Source organism: Austrofundulus limnaeus, unplaced genomic scaffold (assembly GCF_001266775.1).
Source record: "Austrofundulus limnaeus strain Quisiro unplaced genomic scaffold, Austrofundulus_limnaeus-1.0 Scaffold49, whole genome shotgun sequence".
NCBI lineage: Eukaryota > Metazoa > Chordata > Actinopteri > Cyprinodontiformes > Rivulidae > Austrofundulus > Austrofundulus limnaeus.
Genome location: NW_013952451.1, coordinates 2,416,218 through 2,427,374, shown reverse-complemented (window position 1 = coordinate 2,427,374; position 11,157 = coordinate 2,416,218). Strand labels below are relative to the sequence as shown.

At 40.8% G+C, this 11,157-nt stretch overlaps 1 protein-coding gene across 1 annotated transcript in view; it reads right to left on the bottom strand.

The window, feature by feature from the left end:
- Positions 1–4,721: 4,721 nt before the first annotated feature.
- Positions 4,722–11,157, bottom strand: part of LOC106517528 (junction-mediating and -regulatory protein) — a 13,069-nt gene continuing 6,633 nt past the window's right edge. Inside the window, exons 3-10 of the mRNA XM_014008419.1 lie at positions 10,282–10,432; positions 9,656–9,825; positions 9,396–9,561; positions 7,748–7,917; positions 7,442–7,525; positions 6,818–6,913; positions 6,225–6,732; positions 4,722–6,142 (exon numbers count right to left, since the gene is read on the bottom strand). Of these exons, the coding sequence (XP_013863873.1) occupies positions 5,832–6,142; positions 6,225–6,732; positions 6,818–6,913; positions 7,442–7,525; positions 7,748–7,917; positions 9,396–9,561; positions 9,656–9,825; positions 10,282–10,432 (1,656 nt within the window). The 3' untranslated portion in view covers positions 4,722–5,831. The remainder of the gene's footprint in view (positions 6,143–6,224; positions 6,733–6,817; positions 6,914–7,441; positions 7,526–7,747; positions 7,918–9,395; positions 9,562–9,655; positions 9,826–10,281; positions 10,433–11,157) is intronic.

The following is an 11,157-nucleotide window of genomic DNA, read 5'->3' as shown; positions in this document are numbered from 1 at the left end:
CCCCCCCCCCCCTTCCCCTCCCGGCGTGGTCAAAGTAGTGCATCTCGAAGGGCTCACAGAGTGTCATCTTCATGTCTGTAAATCTACCCCCTCAGTGAAACTGGTCACTGATTGTCACTTCTCACATGTGAACACTGATCTGTACTCAGTTTCTGCTCTTCTTTCTTTTCTTTTCTTTTCTCCCCCCCTTTTTTTGGAGGAAAAACAAACATCCAACAACGATTATAAATACGGAACTCTACGAGACAACTTTCTACAAACGCCGGCATTGTAAATGAATGGACGGATGACTCTGCAGTAACGACCCTGCTGCGGCTTATTGCTGTGTATTAACCCATGAGGATCTGCATCTTTTCAAAAGTACAACTTAGAGGTTTTGTCCCAAAAAGGACGCTTACTGTTTAAAATAAAAAAAAATTGAATTTAGATAAAAATGATCAATTATCTTCCTTTAAAAAAAGAAAGATGTGCTGCAGATCTTATGATTTAACCAAACACCTTGTTTGCACTGTTCAGACTTCATTATAGCAGATTTAGTGTCAACAAAGAACAAATATGTTCTTAAATTACTTTCTGGTAGTTGGTTATGCAGGTTAATACACTTGAATAAGACTCAAATGAAGGGGACTGTTACTTGTTTTCTGTTTGATGTAACTTTGTTGAGTTGAGTGGCAGCGACTGATTACCTTGATATTAATGCTATTGTTCATGAATGCCTTTGTACAGTAGTGGATAAGAAGCTTTTCATTCTCCTGTTTTGTAACTTATGGTATTTCAATGTAGGTATTATTATTATGAATATTAATATTATTATTGTATTTAGAGGTATAAGCAGACTGGCAATATTTTTGACTATTTAAAGTAATTTTGAACTCATGACATTAAAGAAGTACCTCAGGCGAACTGTGTGTGTAGGCTGGTGGGATTTGTGTGTTTGCAGGTAAAAGGATTTATTCATGTGAAAGAATGAATGAATGAATGAATGAATGAATGAATGAATGAATGAATGAATGAATGAATGAATGAATGAATAGAATAGAATAGAATGTAAACCTACTGGTTTGTTGAACTTAGGTCACTGATTCATCAACCAATCCAAGACCATTTGGTCCCATGTTGCTGCGGATTAAATATCTGGCTTGATAAAAAAAAAGAGAAACTTTTAAGTTTACAGCCAAATCATTGCTAGTAGGTTCCCAAAGTTGGGGTTGGGACCCCCTCTGTGGGTCACGAAGCATCAAGTTACGGTCCCCAGATGATTTTGAGACATCAATTTAAATGCAAATAGTTTCCTAATGGAATATTTTCACCACAATTATTACAAAATATTACAATAATGACAAAAGAATAAAAGTAGTACCATAATTATTTTGTTTGTTTATACACTGTATAAATATGGGAAGAATCACAGCAGTAAAWCTGATGATACCAGTGTGGTTTAGAATCTTACCCAACATAAAAAAATAGTAGGATTAATTGATATTTGAATTCAGATATCAAGAACAACCCCCCCAAAAAATGGTTTAAAAAGTTGAACCTGTGAACAACCCCCCCAAAAAATGGTTTAAAAAGTTGAACCTGTTCATTTAGTGACCACACAACTCTTCTTCATTAACTCATATTAAAAAAAAAAATTCAACAAACAATCTCTGCTGCTTTATAAGATTTTATTCCAATGCAGGGGTGAGGTTGTAAATAAATTAAACAAACAAAGCAAAATCGTAATAAATAAAAATAGTTGGACAAAAAGCTAAAATGGACTTCTAAAACCGTTTGTGAACACATTACGGTGTAAAAACACTTGCAATGATTACTAAGTTCATAGTTTTAGGCAACCAGTCTAATCAGCCATGACTTTTTAAATCCCTTCTTTGTATTTCCTTCTTGTCATTTTGCACATTTTCTCAAACGTATGCAAATAGGCTGTCTCTTTTAGTCACTTGGTGTGGAGAACAAGGCAAAAGACTTCACAAAACAATATGGCTGGAAACACTTTGGAAAAAAACAGGAAGATATGAAGAAAAACAAATTTGATACAGCTTTACAGTCGTGTAACAAACAAGCAGTTACAGTAAAGGTAGGTGTCAACACACGACAGTTTAGTCAGGTGTAGTGGTGTCTTCTTCTGAGAGCAACATAAACATCAAAACAGACGCTGTCAGGGTTTTTATGTCAGGTAAGTTCAGCTGAGAGTCGAGTCCGGGCGAGATCTCAGTCTCCTGCTACATGACAAGAGTCGTGCCGTGGAAGAACACTGTAATGATAGTTAAAYGTATCAGGTTTGCTCTGGCAGAACAAAAATAAACTCTCTATGGTGCTCTCTAGAGCTTTTTCACGATGCATCATGTGTCACATGTCTGTGTTTTTACACAGACAGGTGACTGATTAAAGGWATGTTTTGGTAAAGTGAGCTGAACACTCAGCTGAAGCTGGACTGAGTGTTTCTTTTGTCATATTTTAATGATGAAAACCAAACTGCAGGGCTGCTGGATCCTCTTATTGTGAAAGTCAGGGATTGAGATTTCTCTTAGTCTGTGTGCTGTGTGTAAGGTTTATCTATTATAATTTAAATGCAAGAAATGAAGCAAAAAAGTGTTCAACGCAGAGCACAATGCAGTTCTCTTAYTTAGAGCTCATGAACTTGTTTCTTTCTGCTTGAGTCATGTTTGTGAATTCCCATGCTGCTCAGCATCACAGTCATCATTTCACACATATTTAGGTCCAACTCACATGCTGCTCAGTGCATTCAAACCTTAAACTACAACAAAAACTTTTTTTTTACTAGAAATAAACTAAAGGTGTTACTTACAGATAAAGCTATTCAGAAACTTTGTGATAAAAGTGCTGATCTTAGACTGGTTTTGTGTGTGCATGTGTGTGTGCATCACTGTGAGTAACAAGCCCTCCGTGTGCTACCRCCCATTGAGTGCAGAAAAAGAAAGATGAAAAAAATGTAATGAAGGGGTGGAGAAAGTGAATAAGAAGGCATTACTTATCAGCGCCTGGCCTGCAGCCCACACTGAGAGATTCTAACCTACACATCCAGCATTGGCGAGAAGCGTGACAGCTTTCACCAGCTTTGCTGTCAGAGTCCCACACATAAAGTTTTGGGAATCACCGACCACACAGCCCACACGCTACAGACTGCTAATACTAACAATCAGTACCGCCATCTTACTTACAAACTTTATGGCCCCTTTGTCAACCTTTTGTCATTTCCTGCTCAAAATGAGTACTGTCTGATTGGAGGTTCAGCATAAAAAATAAACCTTTGATGTGTTTCAAATTCCCAACCAGCAGCTGAGCAGATGGGTCGTCACATCTTCCTTCACCAGGAGAAAATGCTGTGAGCCAGGGATGGTAAACGACAGGAGTGGGGGAGGGGCGGGGATACAAGCTTTAAAGTTATTTGTCTGATTAGATGAGCAGAGTTGGCAAGACGGGATTCAGGGTTAGACACAAAGTGGGGGTTGAATGTAGGGCTGCCACCAATGATTATTTTTATAGTCGACTAATCACAGATTATTTTTTTCTATTAGTCGACTAATCGGATCATACGTTAATTGAATWTAAAACATACAGCTTATCGCGCCAGAATGCAGCTGCTATTATATAACCATTGTTAGTCCTGATGCATCTCAGTAATCCAGGTAAAAAATCAAAAAGAAAACAATTGTGTAGGTCTTCTGGACGGCTTCTTCTCTCCTCCAAGAGACTTCTTCAGTCTGAGAGTTTCAGGCAAAATTCACCCCCTAATTAACAATAAGTGTTAATTAGGTGTCAACTATAACCATGTGATGTGAGTATCAGTCACATGGAGGCCGGGCTTAAAAGCCTGAATTTTGCCTGAAACTCTCAGACTGAAGAAGTCTCTTGGAGGAGAGACGAAACGTTTCATTAGAGAAGAACCCATCCAGAAGACCTACACAATTTTTTTCTTTTTAACCACCGTTAGATTTTAGCTATATGCTAACTAAAAATTACTGCTGTGGAAGGCAAGTTCTGCTCTGCAGATATTGCACAGGTTTCTCTTTCATTTTCTTAAAATGATCCCACAATTTTGAGCTCCGTTGCCAGGTAGCCATGATACCAGAGCCTGTCTGTATAATGTCTTGTGACGTCCACAGCCTACCCCAGTTACCACTACTGTGCATGTGTGTCAAGGACAGAAAGGCAGATGTGGCAGTGGAAGGTGTCAAAGCAGTTTGGAGAGAAAAACAAAGCAAAAAAAAAACCACAAAACAAAAAACAACGACTAATCGATTATTAAATTAGCCATCGACTATTTTAATAGTCGATTAATCGTCGACTAGTCGATTAATCACGGCAACCTTATGCCCCTTTTCCACGAGTGCCACTTAGTGTAGTGTCGGTATGGTTCAAACCCATTTCCATTAGGCCAGATTCATGGAACCGGCCCTTTTTTTAGTACCTACTTCATTGTGGTTCCAAGCAGCCCCAGCTGACACCAAAATGTGATGTCAGAACATTGTTCGTCACTGATTGGCTGTATATTTGAAAAATTTTAAAATTGCAAAAGTTATTCATCAAATGTGCTTCCATCTCTCATTTTGCCCATTAACATTTTTTCAAAAAACCTAAAAACCACCTCCACCAACCGCCCAAAACACACCTATTGGAACCGGACTGGAACATCAGTGGAAAATCAACCGGTCCGACCCGTACCAACCCGCACCTACACCAACCATTCTGACACTACACCATGAAAAAGGGGCTTTAAGATGAATGAAAAGGCTATTTCACTAAACAGTTCTGTGAAATGACAGCATAGACTGGTCAGTCTCTGGCAGTTCATAAATCATTAACAGAGCCGGACACGTCCTGCGCAGACATGAGCTGTCAGAGACAAAGCAAGCGTCGTGGAACCAAAAGAGGCATGGAGCAGAACTCAGGTGTACTGACGTGGASCATAAAGCATTAAATCTGTGACAGACATGTTTTTTTAAACATGATGAATCAACTCAGTTTAGCGATTCTTTTAGTGGTTAACTGTTGAGTGTCATCAGAGATATTCCCTCAGTAATAAATCTGTTGCTGATTAATCCTGAGACCAGGTGGTCGATATGGACTATATGTCATCACATCAGCACAGATCTGCAGAACCAGCTTACTTTTCCACATCAACCATCTTGGCTGTTACTACCTCACTTCTTCTCGGCCCGTCCAGGGTGGGCTGACTTCAACCCCCACCCCGCTACCTCGGTTCACTCAGAAATCAAACCCAGGCCACCAGAAGGCATCCATGTCCTTGGGGTGTCTTGTGAAAGAGCCGATAAGGAAATGAGGCGACGTTTGATGGTCTACAATCTGGACAGTAAATCCAGTAATCCCAGTCTGATTCTCTGCATAATCTTCTGTTCATTTCTAAATCTACCATAAAACCCCAGATTACCAATCATACCAGTGGCATATTTTCTGCTGCAGACTCTCGATGGAGTAACAACATTCACACGCCTCTCAGCCCAGACGTCAGTTCCACTRCGTGTCAGTGCAGTGTTGTGGTGAGGTGCAGACTTTTTACAGTACAACTGATAACAAAAACTAAAAACTAAACATGGCATCAGTACATTCTGATTACAGAAACAAAACCCCAGTGATGTACATTAAAAAACAAAACCCACGTCCTTCATGTTGATGGATGTAGTGTGAAAAACGTTTAAACACGGAGGTGATCAGTCAGGTCTGRTTTTGGGTTAAGAACCAGTTGCGTGTGCGACTGTGTTTCGATGAGTGAACGTTTGTGTGTTTACAGTACAGCGCAGAACAATCCGTGTAGTGTCACAACGTGCTGTCGTTTATCTGATGCGCCTCTAGCTTTCCCAGTCYGGGCCTGCCAGCCCGTCATCATCTGAGTCCGAGTCTGGCGAGGCCTCCTTGATGCGGCGCAGCGCCTCGTGGATGCTCCTGGTTAGCGGGTCGGTGGAGGCGGGAAGCTCCTTCTGGTCTCTGCTGTCCTTACGAGGGACCCGTCGAAGTTTGACCCCCTTGCGGATTTGAGCCAGAATGCTGTTGGGGTCGTCGTCGTCGTCCTTGGTGGAGGGCAGGGACCGCTGGTCCACCTTCCGCAGGTGGAAGCTTCCTCTCTTCAGGGAGGCGAGCACCTCGTCCATGGGTGAGCTCACTGTGAGCAGGGAGGGAGGAGAACATGATTACTGCATTCAGAGAAGATATTTAGGACAAACTTGCCAATTAGGAAACCACACCTCTTCTGCTGTGGGAGTCGTACTCCGGAGTCTTCCTCAGCTTTTTCCGAGCGCTCACCAGCTGGCTGCTGTCGAAAAAGCGAGGGATGAACGGGCCGAGCGGTGTGAACAGGAACTCTTCCGCACTCGTCCCCTCAGCCTTTTGGCCGGCGCTCCCACAGGGCGACAGCTCCTCCTTAGTTGGCGGTGGAGGCGGTGGGGGCGGCGGCGGCGGAGGAGGGGAGATGGGGGACGTCAGCAGTGAGGACAGGGAGCAGGGGGAGCAGGAGGAGTCGGCTGGACTGGCCACGGGCAGGGGAGGAGCCGCCGCTGCGAGTGTGGCCACGGGCTGAGTGGTGAGGGTGGGGCTGGGGTCCGTCTGCATGCTGGTGCTTAGACACAGCGGCTGGTTCTGGGTCTGAACGCCCACAGAGTCCAYGCACTCCTCCGCGCTCCGGACGCTYTCTCKTCTTCTGGCGTGAGACGAGCGGAGCCGCGTGGACTTCAGAATCACCTGACCCGGGTGTCGCTGGGCCGAGGCACAAAGACAAGACCATCGTCAAGAAACCTACGAAACATGTTTGGATGTTTTCATCGCAGCTGAGGCTACACACCTGCTTGAAAGTGCGCAGCCTGTTGAGCGTTCTCTGCCTCTCCTGACTTACTCTGCTGTTCTTCAGCTCCTCATCCTCCTCATCTTCATTTTTCAGCTAACAGTTAAGAATATTTTAATGTTATTGGTAATATTTCACATGAGATTAGAATAATCTGATTGCAGAACAGTCATAAAGAAAAAAAACTGTAAACATGTGTAAAATGTCCATTCAGTTTTTAGTCCTTTTTTTTTGATGATTTTGTTGACAAAATATGAAGACATAAAATAAGCATTCATATAAGCTGCTAATTGAATAACTGTAGATCTTTTTTATTTCTTTTTCTTTTTTTTCGCTACCTTTTGCTGATCGTTAGGGTATGAATTATTTATGTATGTGTATGTAGGGATGTATGTAATATGTACATTTTCTTGTTAAATGGGGGCAGACGTTATAAGATTTTTTTCTTCTTTCTGCTCCTTTTCATTTTAATTTTGAAGATATCGTGTTTGTGTTATGTTGAACTTTGTTTTGTTTTAATTAAATGGAAAAGAACAAAACAAAACAAAAAAATACGTAATTTTTCAGCAAGTCCTGAGGACTGATCTAAAAGTATCTAATAAATACAAATTTAAAGAACTCTACCTGTAAGACAAGGTGGGACAGAGAGTCCTTATGGATACCTTGACGTCGCTGCTGTTTCTGAGTGTGATTGGTCACACAGATTTCCTGGAGAAAAAAGTGGAAAATGTATCACTTTTACCAAGTGACAAAACATATATATTATAAATCTGACCATTTGGTCTCATAATGAATAACTGAATTTACCCATAAAGTCTTACAACTTCGTAGTGAACAGCCAATAAAAAATGCAAAGTACATGCTTTATTGAATAATGTCAGTAGCCTAAGCTAAGCATTGTGGAAATGAGAGTGTGTATCGTACACACACCCTTTTGTTCCACAGATAGGAGCGCTTGGCATTGATGCGGCCCCTTCTTGCTTCAAGCTGTCGAGCGCTGGCCTGAAGTCTGCGCAGCTCCTCTTTCCCCGCGGTGTCGTCCTCCATTATATCGTCTGCACTTTCAAAGGTGTCATAGTACACCACCTCATCCTGATGCTCTGAAGGCACAAACGTGTTAACAAGAAGCCACGTTTTGTTAAAATCCTTCATTATTTCTTTAAGTTTCAGATCCCTCTTTTAATAGAAGAAATTCTTGTTCTCATCATTACAAACTGTCTCCACAACGGCAAATCAGGAACAAGATTTTGGATTGTTTTGTGAATTTATCAAAAATAAAACCCTGAAAAATGTTCATACATGTTCGAACTATAATTAAGTTAAAGGAGACATATGCTTTGAAATCCTTCTTTTTTCACATTTAAATCAATCAGTTGGGGGTCTCTAATACTTTGGTCTGAATTCCTTCTTATTGTAGCTCCACAAGCCCTTTTTGTGAGATGTGTCTCAGAYCAACTCTTTTTGAGGCTGTCTCTTTAAATCCAAACAAGGCGCTTCACACCCCACCCCCGTCCAGCTTCCAGAGCGGTCCATTCTAGTTTTATAGAGAGCTTTACGACTAGGGATGCAAGAAATTTCGGCCCTAATATCGGTATCGGCCGATATTGGTCATTTTTTAGAATATCCTATTGATCCGACAAATAAAACTGGGTCGATATTAATGTCCGATATTGATTTACCAAGTTTTAGATTTGTGTTTCTGTTTTGGGAGGGGAGATGTTTGGTTGAGTGACATCTGTTTGATCATGATAGTGATATTGATGCTGCGTAACCAGGAATAACTGAAGCAGGGAGCCATGTCAGAGGTCTGGTTGTTTATTTACGGTAACAAAAAAAGACCCAAGTGTGTTTGTGCGTATTTGTATAATATAATTTGTGTTTGTGTTATATCGGTAAATATTGGTTATAGGCCATAACTGCAATAATTATATCACATATCGATATCAGCTGAAAATTTAATATCGATGCATCCCTATTTGTGACTATATATATCTGCGCAGAAACTTTTTATTTACAAATTAATTAAAAGTTGTCAACAAGGGAAGACTTGCCCATCCAGCCTCACATGATGAAGCCAAAGTCTGACCCAGAGCCAGAGGAGAATGAAGAACAACAAAACTGTAGTTGGTAAGTTCAGACCTTGATAGTTCTGATGCAAATAATTTGATGAAATAGTTCAGAAAACGTTACAGAAAACAGAGAAAACTGAACGAGATGAAAAATGTGACCCAAACAGATATGACCTAAATATTTCTACGCAATACCGGGAGAGGCTAAATTAAACTTTTCTGCACTCCTACAGACTACAACAAAATACATTTAACAACTAAAAGATGTTTTTGTCCCCTTTAAAGAACCCATTGTCTTCATCATATAATCAGATACAACAAAAGAAAAAAAAACAAACACAAAAAATGTTGTTTAAATGCTATTGGGTCTTTCAGCACTTGTTCTGTCATTGTGGAGAACTCTATTAGGCTGTAAAGGAAATTTTAATTTAATCTTGAGCATTTTTAAATCACTTCATTGGTAGCAAACTCTGCACAAACAGAAGTAAGCAAATTAAAAATAAAAATACCTGTCATCTGCCTGCGAATGCTGTCTAGTTGTGCAGTGAGGAGTAACTCCTCACACTGAAGTATCTCAGCTTGTATGTCATACAGCTGGAGCTGCAGCTCGTAGTACTGTGTCTCCATGTGATCCAAGAGGGCCATCGCATCCTCGCTGCTGCACAGACTCTGCATCTGAGGGTGGGAGGGATGAAATCAGCAGCTGGAAAACAGCTGACTGTGCTGACGTGAAGCACTTTGAGTTAACGCGGTGCTGAGGGGACCGCACCTCGTCTCGAAGTGTGTGTTTCCTCTGCTCCAGGCAGATCTCCCTGGCTCTCTGCAGCTGCAGGGTTTCTTTGGCCACAGAGTAGCGCAGCCTCTCCATGCGCTCCACGGCTGCTGTCCAAGAAGATTTCCCAAACTTTCGCTGGTCCACTTTCATWCGCTCGTACACCCCTACGCACGGAAACACAAAGCAGTTAAACATGACGTGTGCTCCGTCATTAAGCATCCTTGCCTTTTATTTGACCAATAACAGAGAGACATCTACTGGCTGAATCTGATCATTACAACTAAACACTTTGCAGCTGAAGCAAACATTTTACACAGTTTTTTTTATCTGTACCATGTAGTTTATGATCAATAAGTTAAAGAGAAAATGTGCGACAAACAGGGTGGGATTCAGGAATAACCTCACAGACAGAGTCTGCAGACGAGAACTGTGCGATCAATAGGTTGTCCTTGATTCTTTCTGTTCCTGTTCAGCTCTCTCATTAATACATTAGCCCTGGGACTCAAAACCACACACAGGTCAATAGTGAGCCGATGTCACAACATGTGTTTGTGTGTGATTCATCAAAATCAGTCCTGCTGCAGTTTTAATGACTCGGCACTGACAAATAACGATGGTACCTTTCTGGGCTCTGGCAGTCGTCTCAAAGTATTTAACAGTAAACTGCTGGATGTTTAGGACTGCTTCTTGGGCTTTCTTCTGCCAGTCAGAGTCTTCCTTTTTTAGGGCTTCAATCCGCCTCGGGCCCAAGTAGTCATTGTCCAAAGAGATCTGATGAGAGAGGGTGAGCACATTTATCCACACTTAAAGATTTAAACATTTTATTCAATGAGAAATTAATCTGGGAGTATGAAGACATTTATGTTTCTTGTGTYTATTTAGACAGTCGTGAAAGCACTGACACCTTGAGCTGAAGTGCATAAGGCACTAATTAGAATAGAAATGTGTTTAAAGAAGCTGATGTTACAATACCAAAATGCCTAATTTATTAATATTTAGACAAGGATTTAATTTTTTTTTAACTTTGCCCTTTTACACAATTAAAACTGATTTAAAAATTACAAATTAATATGTGACTGAAAGAAAAGCATCAAAAGAAAAAGAGTTTGTCAAAAAAAATAGCATAATTGTTTTATGAATTAAATAATTTGTTGCCTTGGGCTCCCATTTCTCCCAGATTCTAATTGCTCCAAAACACGACTGCTTGCTGTATTTTTAAAGATCTGTTGAAATAAACACAAAGAACAGTTTCAAACCGGAGCAAAGTCCTCCCTGGGCTCATTCTAAAGAATAAAACCCATTCATACAGATAATAAATTATTAGTCCAATTAGAACAGTGGGCCTCATGCAAGAACCGTTCGTACGCGCAGATTTGTTCTTAAGTTGTGCGTACGAGTGATTTAGGAGAATTTTTGGCATTCACCAATGTTTTCGTATTCTAAGATTTTTTTCAGATACGAACAAAATTTACGAGTGGTCCAGACCTGTCGTATAT